General features: G+C 47.9%; 1 protein-coding gene across 18 annotated transcripts in view; it reads right to left on the reverse strand.

The window, feature by feature from the left end:
• Positions 1-17,500, reverse strand: part of LOC139532488 (tensin-1-like) — a 211,605-nt gene that overhangs the window by 83,436 nt on the left and 110,669 nt on the right. For 16 of the 18 annotated variants that reach the window (XM_071330141.1, XM_071330137.1, XM_071330129.1 and 13 more), the window contains exons 2-3: positions 14,270-14,384; positions 11,920-11,957 (exon numbers count right to left, since the gene is read on the reverse strand). In XM_071330141.1, the coding sequence (XP_071186242.1) occupies positions 11,920-11,957; positions 14,270-14,384 (153 nt within the window). Of the gene's footprint in view, positions 1-2,069; positions 2,687-11,919; positions 11,958-14,269; positions 14,385-17,500 lie in introns of those variants that run through there. The other 2 variants (XM_071330146.1, XM_071330147.1) reach the window with 1 other exon arrangement.

The raw sequence follows: 17,500 nt of genomic DNA on the forward strand, positions 1-17,500 counted from the left end.
GGCATCACTCAGAGTTCATGTTGAATCAGAACTGACCGCGGGATGTTTTCACTCAGAGTACCACTAATGGTTCTGTTGACTAGAGAACAAAAGCACAGAGGGTCCGGGTTGCCAAGCCCATGTCAACGACACACAGAGACACACACATACTGTATCCAAGCCAGTGTGAGCTAAACACATGTAGACAGACACACTAAAACCTGACTGTAGCTACACTTTACAACACATACTACCAATGAAGCCAACTTAGCTGCACTTTGAGGGAGTATTTTCACGGTTCTCTCTCAGTCAGCTGCATTCAATGTCACATATGTGTTAGAATATTAAACAAACGTCACATGAAAATGTCTGATTTCATCTCTAAAGCATCTACTTCAACAAATACTCATTCACAACCTCTGTTGACTCATCATGGGCCAGAAGCTGTTCATAGCACATGGTTCCTCGAGTCTAGTCTGTCTCCTGAGGGTTTGGTGAAGTTAGGCTGCTCTGAGGCATCCAATGAGGAGGCGTTACAGAGTTTGGCACGAGGGGAACCAGTTTAAAGGTAAAGAGATGGATTCGGATGAAGAGAGGAGAAACCGTTTTGCAAAGGAATGAATCTATCTGGAAAGAAGCCAGTCCACAGCCACTATTCGCTCACAGCATCTTAATGTTGGAGGAAGAGATGGTGGGAAGCATTGATTTAAGGCTGTTCTGGCAGGGTAAGAGGTTTTCTGGAAGTGCTGAGGAAAGCGGTGGGGAATTTTCTGCTCTGGACTAATGGTGACCAATGAAAATGAAAATGCCTGAGGTGCAATTCTGAATTGGAAGGGCTTTCGCAGTGTCAATTGGTAAGTGTTTCGGTCTAAGTGTTTGGAGGAGAAAAGGACATTTCGTAGCTCGTCTATGGTAATAAAGAATTTGTCCAGAACGGCTTTTATGAAACTGCCACCTATTTCTTTCTCTCAGATTGATCGAATTTAAATTGAACTGACACAAAAAAAATATGTTTTATTGCTGTTTCATGCTTCACAACCACATAACACCCTGGACAGGTAAACATTAGGAAATGTCTTTCCATCCGCCAAAATGTGTTACAGCTCAACCATAACAAACAGGAGTCTTCTGTCTTGTTCTGACTGCTAGAACAGAGAGAAGATTTAGTGGCCTGCGACAGTTTGACCTCCCGCTTATAACTGCCCCCCCGTGTTAGCCCAGGGTTAAAGGGGAATGACGGTGGGCATCAGTCAACTTCCTCACTTAGAAGTGTCAGTCAGGGAAAAAGGGAAGAGGGAGGGCAGGGGAAAACGGAGGTTCTCTAGAGATGGAGACTTAAAGGAGTCTACGAGGAGGCAGAGAAAAAGAGAGTAAAATCACTGAAGGTAGACTTCTAGTTGTGTATCTGTCTGGCACATACATGACATACACACATACACACAGATACCTCCCTCCCACTCACACACTCCTCTTGGGTTGACCTGTCCTTATACTGTAGCTTCAGTGGTAGATCTGTCCGTCCTGTCAGACACTGGTTACAGTAACACGGCCACAGCCACCACTCTCCCTCCGCCAGCTCCACTCTCCTCCAGACCAGTCACAAAACACCTCCGCTCGGGACATGAAAGCAGAGCGAGACTCAAAGGAACTCTAGCCAGCTCCCCAGAGAGCCACTTTCCCAGGACTACAGCGTAACACATGGGAAACATGCTGGCGCGCTAACTACTTCTTATGTACTGAAGGACAGTAGCCTACCACATCAGCCGACACACTCATAGTATGGTTACATGATATGCATTGATTTACGTCTGAAATGGCAATAGATTTTTTCATTGTTTTTTTCAAGTACATCAAGTACCTCTTATTAGAAATCTACATGCAATATAATTACAACAAAGGACATTGATTGTAAGTAGTTACAATGTAAAACATCTTCCAGCTCCTCCATCATGTCTTTTGGCAGATGAAGACACAGAGAACTCATGTTTATTGATTTTGACAGAATGAGCTTTCCACCCAACAAGCCAAAACAGAACACAGTATCAAGCAATCCATAACATTAGAGGACACCGTACAGCCAGCTCTCTTACCTGTTCTACGATGGAATTCTCTCACTTTCTCTCTCCTTCCCTCTTTCTCCTTCTCCCTCGTTCTCTCTCTCCCCTCTCTACTGTCTCTCTCCTTCCAGATACCAAATAGAGACACTCTCCGCTGTCTGTCCCCCCTCCGCGCAAAACAACAGGAGTAATCCCAAACGCGTGCCAGACCAGCAAGCCAGTGAATCTGTGCGTGTGTGCACAAGCACGTGCACGAGCATGTGTGTGTACGCACACACCTCTCAACTTCTCCAGGATCCACACTTAATGCTGCTGGCTTCTGTTCAATCCGTCTGCGGCCAACAAAGTTGAAAACACACTATATAAGGCCAAGGCTCCAGACTTCTTCTGACTGCAGTACCCTAAACTAGAGAGGAGGAACAGAGAGAGAGCTCTGGATGCAGACTGGGACTAGAACCCACTGTTGTGTTCTGTTCTTCCCTCATGCCTGCAGCTTGACCTTTATATAATCTATGTTATCTCCCTCTGGCTTTTTTTCTCTCTCTCTCTCTCTCTGGCTTTCTCTCTCTCTCTCTCTCTCTCTCTCTCTCACACACGCATACACATTCGTTCTCTCTCTTCCTTTTTCTTCCCCCTTTGGTTTTTCCTCTGTTGATGCACACACATGCTTATGATGGAAAGAGGTAGCTATGTGCTTAGTATATGAAAATCAGGACTTCCTTAACAGGGTGGGTGGGGGGTGGCTTGGAATGTGATTGACAGAACACTCTAAATCCCTCCTTCTATCCTCATGTCAGTCTCTGTTTCTGTCTCTCTTTCTCTCGCTCTTTCTCTCTATTTCTCTCTTTCTCTCCTCTCTCTGTCTCTCCACCTCCCTCTCTATTTCTACCTCTCTCTGTCTTTTCTCACTCTCTCTCTCTCTTTTCTCTCTCTCTCTCTTTCTCTCTCGCTCTACCCTCTATCTCTCTCTCTATCTCTCTCTATCATGACATTCTCAGCGTCCAGGTTAAACATGAGTTGGCAGGCTCAGAGCCAGTCCCACCCATGACCATGCTTTAGCTGGTTCTACAACACACAGTCAGTCCCAGGTGCACTGTGTGTGTACATTCTTCTACATCTACACAGTATAGATCTAAGAGAATCTATTATTCTATTTCAGGTTGGAAATCAGCGCTGTTGGTGTACAGGCAGGTGAATAATTCAACAGAATGTAATGTAAAACACTGGGTGGCTGGTTGAATGTTCGAATAGAAAGAAGAGCTGGTTTTGTGTTATCCAAACATTCATGTGTTTTCCAACGCTTTTTCAGTTTGTCTTGAGATAAAGCCAGATCAATACAACCAATGTTTCTAGCCAGGATCCAGTCTTAAGAGGTATCTCAGCAGGAACGAACCACAAACCATAAATAGGAAATGATTTAGGATACTTGAGATGGTTCTCGTGTGCTTGCTGGTGCTTGATCTTCTGTGGGGTAGATTTAGATTTCATGCACTCTGGGTGAACTTGGTGCGTTCCCTCCAGACAAGCTGGGAGGGTAGATTATACCATCAGTCATCGGCCCTTTACCCGGCTATTAGCTCTGCCATACAGCCTGTCTGCTAGTCCAATCTATCTCCTGTATATCTCTGCCATACAGCCTGTCTGCTAGTCCAATCTATCTCCTGTATATCTCTGCCATACAGCCTGTCTGCTAGTCCAATCTATCTCCTGTATATCTCTGCCATACAGCCTGTCTGCTAGTCCAATCTATCTCCTGTATATCTCTGCCATACAGCCTGTCTGCTAGTCCAATCTATCTCCTGTATATCTCTGCCATACAGTCTGTCTGCTAGTCCAATCTATCTCCTGTATATCTCTGCCATACAGCCTGTCTGCTAGTCCAATCTATCTCATGTATATCTCTGCCATACAGCCTGTCTGCTAGTCCAATCTATCTCCTGTATATCTCTGCCATACAGCCTGTCTGCTAGTCCAATCTATCTCCTGTATATCTCTGCCATATCGGCTGTCTGCTAGTCCAATCTATCTCCTGTATATCTCTGCCATACCGTCTGTCTGCTAGTCCAATCTATCTCCTGTATATCTCTGCCATACAGTCTGTCTGCTAGTCCAAACTATCTCCTGTATATCTCTGCCATACAGTCTGTCTGCTAGTCCAAACTATCTCCTGTATATCTCTGCCATACCATCTGTCTGCTAGTCCAATATATCTCCTGTATATCTCTGCAATACCGTCTGTCTGCTAGTCCAATCTATCTCCTATATAGCTCTGCCATATCTTCTGTCTGCTAGTCCAATATATCTCCTGTATATCTCTGCCATAGCATCTGTCTGCTAGTCCAATCTATCTCCTGTATCTTTCTCTCTTGCTTTCTTTCTCTTTCCCTCTCTCTCTCTCTACCATCTGTCTGCTAATCCAAACTATCTCCTGTATATCTCTGCCATACTGTCTGTCTGCTAGTCCAATCTATCTCCCGTATATCTCTGCCATACCGTCTGTCTGCTAGTCCAATCTATCTCCTGTATCTCTATGCCAGTGAACGCTGTTGCCATGGCGACACTGTGTGATGGCCCTTTGAAGTGGCGTGTTTGTGCCTGGGAAACAGAGTGGCTTCTGTAGAGCCAAGGAGTGTGTCCTCATCTCTCCTCTCTCTCTGTCTCATTTTCTTGCTATCTATCTTTCTATATCGCTTTCTTTCTCTCTCTATCTCTCTCCCCTCTTTCCCTCTCTCTCGCTTTCTTGCTCACTCTCACTATCTCCCTTTCTCCTTCTATCTCTCTTTCCCTTTCTCTCATTCTACCTGACAACACACCCCTTCACTCTCCTTCCCTCTCCAGTCAGTGTTAAAGGCCTTGATCATGTTTGTCTTCTCCTCTGTGTCTATGCATTCTTTCTGAGGTGAAATGGCCAAAAGCTCCAACACAGACAGACCTCAAGTGCCTCCGTGTGGCCCCTGGACACTCAACAAAGACCAGAGTAGGGGCCCAATAACGATTATTTCCTTATACAGATGTAGGATCTTAATTTGACCACCCTTTTGCAGGAGAACGTTCCTGCAATGCAGGGAAGAAAAAAAACTTGTAGTGTATTTGAGGTTTAAAAAGGTTTCTGAAGTTTGTAATTTCCACTTTTACATTTCAGACTTGATTTTCCCTTCAGAAAAATGTATCAACCACTATAAAATGTCCATTAATTATAATTCACATAATAATTCACATTTATTATTTTCCTTGCAGGCTCAAATTAAGATCCTTCATGGGTATATTCTCAGACATTCTCAGACACAAACCGACAGAACAAAACAAGTCATTGACAAAGTCATTAAAGATTCCCTACATTTTATGACTGCCCATTGAAGTGTTGTATTTCTAAATTGTGTCTCTAATAAATCCATTTCTCCCTCCTCGATAGCCAATGATCTGCTCCGAGTTCATCTTAATGTTGTGGTTATGCAAGCAGCAGATCAGTAATCCCTAGATGGATTTGTGGCCAAATAAAGATCAAACGCGACCGCCTGACTCGTCTTGTGGTGATTATTTCCAACTGCTGTATTTTTCTTGGAATGACAGAAGAACATGACTGTTTCTAAAAGGAGAGGCAGCAAGCGTGCATGACTTTACAGTGGAATCTAATTCTAGAAGCAGCAGAGTTGGTGTTTCGGTCTAGATAGAATCGTTCAGGCAATGTTTTGACAGCGCAAAAATGACTACAATTCAATACTACTACAGTCACTATCAAAACCTTACAACTGAGAAGTCAACAACTTATGCAGGTTTCAAGTTAACAGAAGGCAATCTGCAGTATCTTAAACTTGTTATGAATCAAGTGCCATGTTGAGTATTTGTAGTGTTTTGCCACAGTTTTTTTAACGTCTCTGTATTTTAGTTGCTGTCAGAATGGATCCCTAGAGTGGCACTCGGGAAACTAGAATCCCTTCGAGGGTTCTTAGAACTCATAACAATAGTGGAGTCGACTTCACAATTCCAAGAAGCAGTACAACATCACCCTGCTCCATCTCTCACACTAACACAATGTGAAGGCCCAGTAACAGTCACACACCCGGCCCGGGTCGGTGGGTTAGTTGGTCCACCCATGGACCACGGCCACAAGTCATTTCCTCGACGTCTCGTTATAAACCCCTGGACTGCATCCAACAACTATCAGCACTGACGACGAGAGGAAGTTTACAGACCTGATTACTGGAACACTGGGTTCTTTTCAGGCAGCAATGGTCTGCCAGTGTCTGGTCTGTAAACAGCTAGCGGTAACCGGTAATGAGCGCTAACCTGTATACTGTGTCACTACTGTGTAGCCCGTGTAGTGGAAAGCAACAGCTCCATTTTCACAACATTTCCCAAGTTAAAAAATAACTGGAAAACACAGGATGTGTGTGTCAATGAGATCAACTGTTTTACTACGATAATATCTCAAAGCATATCATCAAGACTTTGCACAAAAACAGCATGTTTTGAGAGTAAGACTGAGGAGTGCGTTTGGGGTGAGTGGAGATGACAGCTTCAGGGTCTGGTTGGAAAGCGAGCCAGAAACATGGCCAAAACCTACCCCGCTTCTTTCTCTTTTCTCTCTTCTCTCCCTCCTCCCCCTTTCCCTCACCTAACCCTCCACGCCAAACCAAGTCTGGCGACTCCAACCCGACATCCCACAGCACGGCAGCAGCATTCCAGAAAGCTTTTCCATGACAGGACAGTAATAGAGTAGTGAGGGAATGGCAGTGGGAATGGGGTTCACAAGCAGCAGGAACAGAGACAGCTGAAAATCCATTCTGAGATGTGGGAAACACACTAGGTTTCAGTATAGCTGAGGGCACACTGTTCATCAAACCTACTATTGACTGGTCATGACTCATACAACCACAGTGACTTCTGCACTGTATCACAATACTATCCATACTAGCATACTGTGTCATGTGCATGGCCAATACACTACTTCCTGTTATGTTAGTGTAGAGGTTTGGCTAGTGTTTTAGTAGCTGTGAGACAGCTCAGGGCTAGGTTAGTAGGACATACAGTCCAGCTGTGTTTGGGTGGACATAACATGATAGGTCACGCCGTACAGAAGACACATTGTTGTCACTGTCCCCTCTCTCTGCTTTGGAGCAGAGCCTCCCATTCCCAAATGATGGGATCAGGGCCCACTGGTAGACTGAAACCATGTTCTCTTAGCTATCTGGTTCCCAACCTTTTTCGGTTACTGTTGCACCAATTGAATTCTGCTGAGCACCCTCTCGTGTGCATTTTACCAGAAGACCTAACGGTCTTATGAGTCTTCTCAAGTAGCCCCTGTGGATAGGCCAAGACCCCCAGGGGTCCTAGTAGCCCCTGTGGATAGGCCAAGACCCCAGAGGTCCTAGTAGCCCCTGTGGATAGGCCAAGACCCCAGAGGTCCTAGTAGCCCCTGTGGATAGGCCAAGACCCCCAGGGGTCCTAGTAGCCCCTGTGGATAGGCCAAGACCCCAGAGGTCCTAGTAGCCCCTGTGGATAGGCCAAGACCCCAGAGGTCCTAGTAGCCCCTGTGAATAGGCCAAGACCCCCAGAGGTCCTAGTAGCCCCTGTGGATAGGCCAAGACCCCCAGGGGTCCTAGTAGCCCCTGTGAATAGGCCAAGACCCCAGAGGTCCTAGTAGCCCCTGTGGATAGGCCAAGACCCCCAGAGGTCCTAGTAGCCCCTGTGAATAGGCCAAGACCCCCAGAGGTCCTAGTAGCCCCTGTGGATAGGCCAAGACCCCCAGAGGTCCTAGTAGCCCCTGTGAATAGGCCAAGACCCCCAGGGGTCCTAGTAGCCCCTGTGAATAGGCCAAGACCCCAGAGGTCCTAGTAGCCCCTGTGAATAGGCCAAGACCCCCAGAGGTCCTAGTAGCCCCTGTGAATAGGCCAAGACCCCCAGGGGGTCCTAGTAGCCCCTGTGGATAGGCCAAGACCCCAGAGGTCCTAGTAGCCCCTGTGGATAGGCCAAGACCCCAGAGGTCCTAGTAGCCCCTGTGGATAGGCCAAGACCCCCAGAGGTCCTAGTAGCCCCTGTGGATAGGCCAAGACCCCCAGAGGTCCTAGTAGCCCCTGTGGATAGGCCAAGACCCCAGAGGTCCTAGTAGCCCCTGTGGATAGGCCAAGACCCCAGAGGTCCTAGTAGCCCCTGTGGATAGGCCAAGACCCCCAGAGGTCCTAGTAGCCCCTGTGGATAGGCCAAGACCCCCAGGGGTCCTAGTAGCCCCTGTGTATAGGCCAAGACCCCAAGGGGTCCTAGTAGCCCCTGTGGATAGGCCAAGACCCCAAAGGTCCTAGTAGCCCCTGTGGATAGGCCAAGACCCCAGAGGTCCTAGTAGCCCCTGTGGATAGGCCAAGACCCCCAGAGGTCCTAGTAGCCCCTGTGAATAGGCCAAGACCCCTAGAGGTCCTAGTAGCCCCTGTGGATAGGCCAAGACCCCAGAGGTCCTAGTAGCCCCTGTGGATAGGCCAAGACCCCCAGAGGTCCTAGTAGCCCCTGTGGATAGGCCAAGACCCCAGAGGTCCTAGTAGCCCCTGTGGATAGGCCAAGACCCCCAGAGGTCCTAGTAGCCCCTGTGGATAGGCCAAGACCCCCAGGGGTCTTAGTAGCCCCTGTGAATAGGCCAAGACCCCCAGAGGTCCTAGTAGCCCCTGTGAATAGGCCAAGACCCCCAGGGGTCCTAGTAGCCCCTGTGGATAGGCCAAGACCCCCAGGGGTCCTAGTAGCCCCTGTGGATAGGCCAAGACCCCCAGGGGTCCTAGTTGGTTGGGAACCACTGTCTTAGCTCATAGCTTAGGAATGGGTTGCGGCTTGAAACATGTTTTTTTATTTGTTGGTGGGTCACACGAGAATTCCCAGGGCTTAAAGTTGTGGGCCACAAAGCCAACATAGGAGAGAGGCCCCAAGACATGACGGCCGTGCACAGCTACTGTCTCCAAGCCTTTCAGCCTCATCTCCAGCTCTGTCAAACCCCCGGACCACAACATAACACAATCCAGACCAACCACCTACACGTCCACAACCATAACAAACACCAAAGGGTCACTACAGTTCCTCTGTCTATAGCAGCAGAACAACACAGCCCTCACCCCCAAAACATGGACGGGCAGGAACGAGTCACTACGACCGAAACCAGAGCGCCTTTGCGGTTTCAACAACATAGATCAACGGGTAGACAGTCGGTTGGTTTGTGTTTAAAGGGAAAGGAAAGCATATTAATCCGAGTTATAACTATGGGGGGATAGCATGGCGATTAGCCCGTCTGCCTGTCAGCACCGTAGCTGGAGGGTATCTACTGGGGTTTTCATTGTCTGTGGTGTTGTTCAGAGGTTGTGTTCTGTCTCTCTTAAACTGAGGGACATGCAGCAGCTCTTCATTGCTTTTCTATTACCATTCAAAGTTAGAGGAATGTTGCAGATATGTTACAGCAATGTTGTGAAATGAGAGCGAGATAACATTGTTATGAAATGAGGAGAGAACGTAAATGAAAGCCGTAGTCTCAGGACACTGAGACATAGAAGAAACGCTGAAGGTTAGCATAAGCCCCAAGTCCTCCTGATCACAGAAAGCCTCGTATTTCACGACATGTTTACAGTACAAGGTCAACACCGAGTCAGCTAAAGAAAGCATTTGCATCAGCCTTAGTCCACAGTCATGTTTGCATTAAGGCTATTTGCTTTTCCGTGGTTTATGGTCTGGGACGATGAGCGCCTACACAACATTGTGTTTCATTTATTTTCATCTAGCGGTCATTTCAGCGGATTAAGCTAACATAAATGTTTTGCCTTAGCTAAGCCAACACAGGGATAAGGGCAGTAACAGAATTAAAGGGATAAAGTCAGTCCAAAGGACTGTAATTGTTGATGAAATCCACCGTGCTCAAACACTCAGTTCTTTCCAAGATCTATGATTAGAATCTGTTTGGCTCCGGTTAGTTAGCTAAAGGACTCTACTGATTTCAGCATCTCTCTTTTAAACAGTCTATCTTTATCTCTTTCTTTTTTCTCTCTCCATTTGTCTTTCTCTCTCTGTTCTTCTCTCCTTCTCACTCTCACCCCTGTTTCTCTCTCTTCTGCTCTCTCTCTCTCACTCTCTCTCTCTCTCTCTCTCTCTCTCTCTCTCTCTCTCTCTCTCTCTCTCTCTTTCTCTTTCTCTCTCTTTGCTCTCTCTCTCTCTCTCTCTCTCTATGTCTCTCTCTCTCTCTCTCTCTCTCTCTCTCTCTTTCTCTCCCTCTCTCCCTTTCACTATTCTTCTCTCTCTCTCTCTCTCTCTCTCTCTCTCTCTCTCTCTCTCTCTCTCTCTCTCTCTCTCTCTCTCTCTCTCTCTCTCTCTCTCTCTCTCTCTCTCTCTCTCTCTCTCTCTCTCTCTCTCTCTCTCTCTCTCTCTCTCTCTCTCTCTCACTATCTTTCTCTTTATTCTCTCTTTATCCCCCTCTCTTTCTCTCCCTTTCACTATTCTTGTCTCTCTCTCTCACACACTGTTTCTCTCTCACTTTCTCTCTCTTTCCTCTTACTGTGATATAGTATGGCTATTTTCTTCAGGGACAAAGTCATCTCAGAGATTCAATGTTACCCATTAACCTAACATTAACAGCCAGCCAACCTTCGCCTGTGAGTCTCTCACTGCAGCCTCTACAGGATACATAGTTCAGTTCGGCAAGCAAGCAACTTGCTGTAAAGATAACGACTATGCAGAGCACTGCTCTAAGCTCAGTTTTAAATTGTCCCTTCTAATTGTTAAGGTTACGCTGATCCCAGATCTGTGTCTTCAAAGTGTTCTCCTATGGGGACGGCCGAAGAACCCTCACTGATTCTAGATATCGGCTGTTTTTCTAAGAGTGTATGCAGAGGTCCTACACAGGGATCATTAGTCCCAACCTGTAATTAGGACGATGTTTTCACAAACAAACCCTTGAATTCCTCCGTAGAACATACCACTATAAGGGTAAGAATGATTCCAGGTTTCACTGACTGCTGTCCTTCTCTCTTTGACTCAATGCCTCATTGATCTCATTTTCTTCAGGATGTTTGGGGAATACAAAACTCTGGTTTCTGTAGTAACCCTTCGATGAATAAACAGACTGATTCATTTGTGGTATAGTTTCTGTAGGGAGATTTGGGCGAGGGGGGGGGTGAACAGGGGCGACTCAATCACTCCCTGGTGACCTACCCCCATAGGGGTGGGAACCCTTGCGTGTGTCACAACCTCCCGTTAACAGGAGGTAAGGAGGGACGGAGGGACGAAGGTGAGGGGGAGGGAGGACAAGAGGGTACGGAGGTGGCATTAGATGGTCCAACAAGCTTGGTACTCTCATCCACTCAAACCACCACTACCATTGTAGTAATGGCTGCCAGGCGGGTGTGAGGGAAAGAGAGAGAGACAGAATAGAAGAGTGCAAGAAAAGAGGAGAGAAAGAGACAGTTACCCCTTCAGTTTCCACCTCCGTAGTTACAAATCTGAAAACCAAAATAATCTAGTGCTCTGACGTTTTCCTCCTCCGCCCGTTCCCTTCTCTTTCTCTCTCTCCTTCCCTCTCTCCATGTGTTCTTCCTCTTCCACGGCATCATCTCTTGTTTTCCGGAGGATGGGGGCAAGGGCTGGGTTTGTGTGTGTGTGTGTTTGTGTGCATGTGTGTGAGTGAGTGAATGTGCGTGCATGTACGTGTGTGTGTGTGTCTGTGTGTGTGCATGTGTGTCCGTGTGTGCTACAAAACACGTGCTGCCAGGGTGAAACAGGCACAGCTGCCTCTCTGAGAGGACTAGGACAAACACAACATTTCCTTTTTGGTTCTATTTGTTTGGCTCTGCCAAAATAGCACCCCTCTGACTCTTCTCTGGAGCCCAAGGATATTCAAATAGAAAGGATTCCATGCCTTCCTTACCTTCACCTCACACTTCTTATGGATGCCCAGCTTGCACACTGAAAGACAGCAGAAAACACGGAGTTAGTTTAAGGTCACATGTTGTACCAGATACTATTCTATTCTCTGACCTGAGGACTTTTTCTCAGACGCTGCTACCTCTTGGAACAGTCCTGAATAACCACACACACACACACACACACAGACACAGACACAGACACAGACACAGACACAGACACAGACACGCACGCGCACGCGCACGCACACGCACACGCACACACACACACACAGATATAAACACACTCCGATGAGGCTGCATTAGCCTCAGATGACTGCCATATTGGGTGGGAAAAGGCCAGCTCTTTACCTTGTTAGGAGAGCAGGGCTTTTATAGGAGAGATAGAGTTAAGAGGAGCTACAGGGGTCAGACCTGGCAACCTTCCCTGGGCTGTTAAATACCTCTGTGCTGCCCCCATGTGGCAGGATACAGTCAACATCACATTCCCACTATTCTGCCTATAAACTGCTTATAAACATGATCAATTAGTACACTTTATTAGGTGCAACAATGTCATACACATGTCGGTTGTTGTTTAAGATTGTACAAGTATGATTGCAGGTCATTATATTTACTTGATACATAGTTGATGGTTAGTGTATGTGCGTAAGGCTGCAAGCACACGCGTGTGTCCTCTCTGAGCAGTGTGTGTGGGCAGGGGGTGACGGAGGCCATGTTGTGAAGTGATGTGGCCATGTGATGACCTTTGACCCCACACACCTGCTTCCTACCACCAGCTCAGGTGGTCCCCAGGTGGAGTGTGTGTCTGTGTGTGTGCATGCGTGTGTGTGTGTGTGTGCCTGTTTGTGCTTGTGTGTGCATGCATGCATGCTGTGTGTGCATGCTGTGTGTGTGTGTGTGTGTGTGTGTGTGTGTGTGTGTGTGTGTGTGTGTGTGTGTGTGTGTGTGTGTGTGTGTGTGTGTGTGTGTGTGTGTGTGTGTGTGTGTGTGTGTGTGTGTGTGTGTGTGTGTGTGTGTGTGTGTGTGTGTGTGTGTGTGTTCCCCAGGTACTCATCACCAAGCCAGGATATAGTAATCTACTGCTGACAAGGTATATCATGAAATCCTAAGGACTGCATTGCACATTGAGCCTGGCTGAGTGTAAAGCAAACATACAGGCTTATTATAGGAATATTAAACACACAGACTCTTTACGGCCAACAGATGGCGCTAATCATATTGAGACGCTGGGCAGAAATGCTTTGCTATATTGCAGCAGTGTATTTAATGGGGGTTTGACTGTTTATCTAGTTCTATTGTTTATACAGAAAATGTCAACATTCATTCTTACTTGTCTCGTGTGTGTATGTGTGTGTGCGTGCGTGCGTGCGCGTGTGTGTGCGTGCGTGCGTGCGTGCGTGTGTGCGCGCGCGCGAGCGCACGTGCGTGTGTGCGCATGTCTCTCTGTCTCTGGCCACACGCCACCCTGCGTCAGTGGAGGATGGCTCCCATTGTGAGGGGCCATAGCAACACTTCCTGGCAACCACAGACGGCGACAGGAAGAGGCTGCAGAATGCTCCGAGGATCATGTGACTCTAGCCTTTTGTTTGGAAACACTGGCAGCTCTGACAGCTTAGAAAGATCTAGAGGATGTTACCAGCAAAGATCATAATATACAATATTTGTCGCAGCATAATTTTCTAATCTCTCTCGTTCTCTCTCTCTCTCATCCCATCTCCCTCTCTTTACACCAACCAATCTCTCCCTCTCTCTCTCGTTCTCTCTCTCTCTCTCATCCCCTCTCCCCCTCTCTACACCAACCAATCTCTCCCTCTTTCTTTCTCCCTCTCTTATCTGGGCTACTGCAGCAGCAGCAGCCAGGCTAATTTTAACAGCAAAGCCTCTGCCAAAGCCCTCAAACTGAGCCCAGACCAGACTCCCCCACGACTGCTTCTGGGCTTACTGGACGGAGGTTTGTCAACTGTTCTCTGTGTGAAAGAGGTAGCTTTTCATAAGAGAGAGAGAAACAGAGAGGGGGGAGGATAGAGAGAGGGAGAGAGAGAAGGAGGGGAGGCTAGAGGGGAGAGAGGGAGAGAGAGGGAGATAGAGAAGGACAGGAGGCTAGAGGGATATAGGGAAAGAGAGAAGGAGGGAGGATAGAGGGGGAGAGAGGGAGAGAGAGGGAGAGAGAGAAGGACGGGAGGATAGAGGAGAGAGAAATTGACAAAAGGAGAAACGGGTAGAGGAGGTATGGGGAGCACCAATGGCTCGTGTTCAAAAACATGGCAGAGAGAGGGAGAGAGAGACAGAAGCTGTCCATTGTGCTGAATCGTGTCCCTGTGAAAAGGACAACTTTCCCATCCATCCACTCACCTTTACAGATGAGGCCATCCTTGGTGATGGCCTGCTGACATACATCACAGCTCTTGATTTTCTTGAAGGGCTTAAGCTTGAAATTGTGTGTGTGGACACTCTCCAACTCCTCAGGCTGAGGGGAGATAGAGAGAGGAAGAGGTTAGGGAGGAGAAGACCTGGATGAGATCAACAATTCATATCATAAAATGATCAAGCGAATGGTGCCTCTATCGACAGCCTTCAGCGTTTCTGTAATGAATATAATCAATACACAGGCTTGTGTGTTTAAGGAAACAAAAGAGGAGAAGGCGGTTGCTACTGGTTGGACACACACACACACGCTACACACTACATTCACCCGCACAAACACAAACACACACGTAGTGTGAAGCAGTGTGTGGGAGTGTCATAGTTAGTAGTAGCAGCAGTAGCAGCCCATTCTCCAGTACAGGATGTTTCCTCTTTGAAGTTGTCTTATTAAATGATTAATTCATGAGGAAGAGAGGAGGAACAGGCCTCACAGCAGCCACCGGGCCCAGAATCTCTAGAAACCAACCGCGTGTTTGTGTGTGTGTGTGTGTGTGTGTGTGTGTGTGTGTGTGTGTGTGTGTGTGTGTGTGTGTGTGTGTGTGTGTGTGTGTGTGTGTGTGTGTGTGTGTGTGTGTGTGTGTGTGTGTGTGTGTGTGTGTGTGTATGTGTCTGTGCGTGTGTGTGTGGGTGTGTGTGTGTATGTGGGTGTGTGTATGTGTCTGTGCGTGTGTGTGTGTGGGGGGGGGTGGGGGGGGTACTGTAAATAGATGGGCAGGCAGCCTTGCCACAGTGCAGCCTGAGGAGAGATAATCTCTAGAAACGCTACAACAAAACTCTGTTTAGCCTCCAAACGACTGAGCTGGAAATGGCTGCTTTACCCCCAATGATACGACACAGAATACAGTACAAGAGTCTACTGAATGCAGTCCGGAAACTACTGCGTTGGGTCTGGTTTAGGGCTGTGACGATATTTTTTTTTTTTTCTATTGGCAAAAATGAAAACACGATGCAGAATAAACTCTTTGGTCATTTAAAAACCTGCTGTATGTAAAACATTGTGTGCTATCGCTAGGAAAATACATATGACTCTTGATGACAACATGATGTTTCCTTGCGAAACACACACACACACACACACACACACAAACACACACACACACACACACACACACACACACACACACACACACACACACACACACACACACACACACACACACACACACACACACACACACACACACACACACACACACACACACACACACACACACACACACACACACACACACACACACACACACACACGTATCGTTCCGGCCCTAGCCTGGTTCTGATGAAAGACATAATAGCCTCACCGTCTGGAGTAGCAGTCCCCTCCCTCTCTCTCTGTCTCTCTCTCTCCCTCTCCCTCCCGCCCCCCATCTCTCTCTCTCTTTCTCCCTCTCTCTCTGTCTCTCTCCCATGTGCCACAGCCAAATTGTCTCTGAGCTTTTATAAAAGTGTGTTTCTCAGCGTTTTGCTCCCCTATCTCCCTACATTTTAATGGCTTTTGTCACCCAGTGACACGCCTGCTAAGCTCCAGAGGGGGATGACGACTGACCTTGACTGCAGAGAGAGGTACGCTAACAGCTAGCTAGCTGCTACAAAGCTAAAAGCTATCCACTGAAAGCATAGGGCCGCAGAGAGGGAAGCTAACGGCTAGCTAGCTGCTAGAAGGCTAAAAGCTAGCCACTGACTGCATAGAGATAGAGAGGGAAGCTAACGGCTAGCTAGCTGCTGCAAAGCTAACAGCTAGCCACTGACAGCATAGAGCCGCAAAGAGGGAAGCTAACGGCTAGCTAGCTGCTACAAAGCTAACAGCAAGCCGCTAAGGGTGTGAATCATTGCTTAATTGTAATGCTAATAGACCATGGTATTGGCTGAGACTAACTCTGGCAGTGACCATTGGCACTGCAGAACTGTGAGTCACATTGCCACATAACCACAGTGACTCAAACTAATGACATGGAACCCGACGAAACACACACACACACGCACTCGCGCACAGACATGCATGCACACACACACAAACACACACACACACACACACACTGCCACTCTAACAAACAGACCTTTCATCCCTAGATCTGTTGATGGAGTGGACTCAGTCTTGTGTTATTGTAATGCTGTTACACCCATCCAGACTAACAGTACACCAGTCCCCCTTTTCAGCCATGCAGTCTCCCCCTGCTCCATCTAGCTGAGGGTGGAGGTTTTATAGAAACGTGCAGGATTGGGTGGGTGGTGAGGACAAAGTTTGCCAAAGTGGATAGAGCAGGTTTATTTGTCTGCTCCTTAGACTACCTGGTCACCTTGGAGCTGAGTTGAGTTTATGTCTGTCAGTCTGTCTGAAACCATGTTTTGCTTGGTAACTTGACCGGTGGGCTTTGCTGTCTATAACTGTTTTGAGGACAAAGTTTTAAAAGTAGACCTCTCCCTACTTTCCTTGTTCAGTACTTTTTGCAGATTTGACCCAACAGGGTAGGAGAACAAGGCTAGAAGGGAGGCAAGCAACCTGTTCTGGAAGGAAACTCAGTCCAACCGCACATCTGGGGCTGTCTAGGATACTGGCAGCTGTCTGGGGCTGTCTATGATACTGGCGGCTGTCTGGGGCTGTCGAGGATACTGGCAGCTGTCTGGGGCTGTCGAGGATACTGGCAGCTGTCTGGGGCTGTCTAGGATACTGGCAGCTGTCTGGGGCTGTCTAGGATACTGGCAGCTGTCTGGGGCTGTCTGGGATACTGGCAGCTGTCTGGGGCTGTCTGGGATACTGGCAGCTGTCTGGGGCTGTCTGGGATACTGGCAGCTGTCTGGGGCTGTCTGGGATACTGGCAGCTGTCTGGGGCTGTCTGGGATACTGGCAGCTGTCTGGGGCTGTCTGGGATACTGGCAGCTGTCTTGGGGCTGTCTGGGATACTGGCAGCTGTCTGGGGCTGTCTGGGATACTGGCAGCTGTCTGGGGCTGTCTAGGATACTGGCGGCTGTCTGGGGCTGTCTAGGATACTGGCAGCTGTCTGGGGCTGTCTGGGATACTGGCAGCTGTCTGGGGCTGTCTGGGATACTGGCAGCTGTCTGGGGCTGTCTGGGATACTGGCAGCTGTCTGGGGCTGTCTGGGATACTGGCAGCTGTCTGGGGCTGTTTGGGATACTGGCAGCTGTCTGGGGCTGTCTGGGATA

This window comes from Salvelinus alpinus, chromosome 10 (genome assembly GCF_045679555.1).
Source record: "Salvelinus alpinus chromosome 10, SLU_Salpinus.1, whole genome shotgun sequence".
Lineage (NCBI taxonomy): Eukaryota > Metazoa > Chordata > Actinopteri > Salmoniformes > Salmonidae > Salvelinus > Salvelinus alpinus.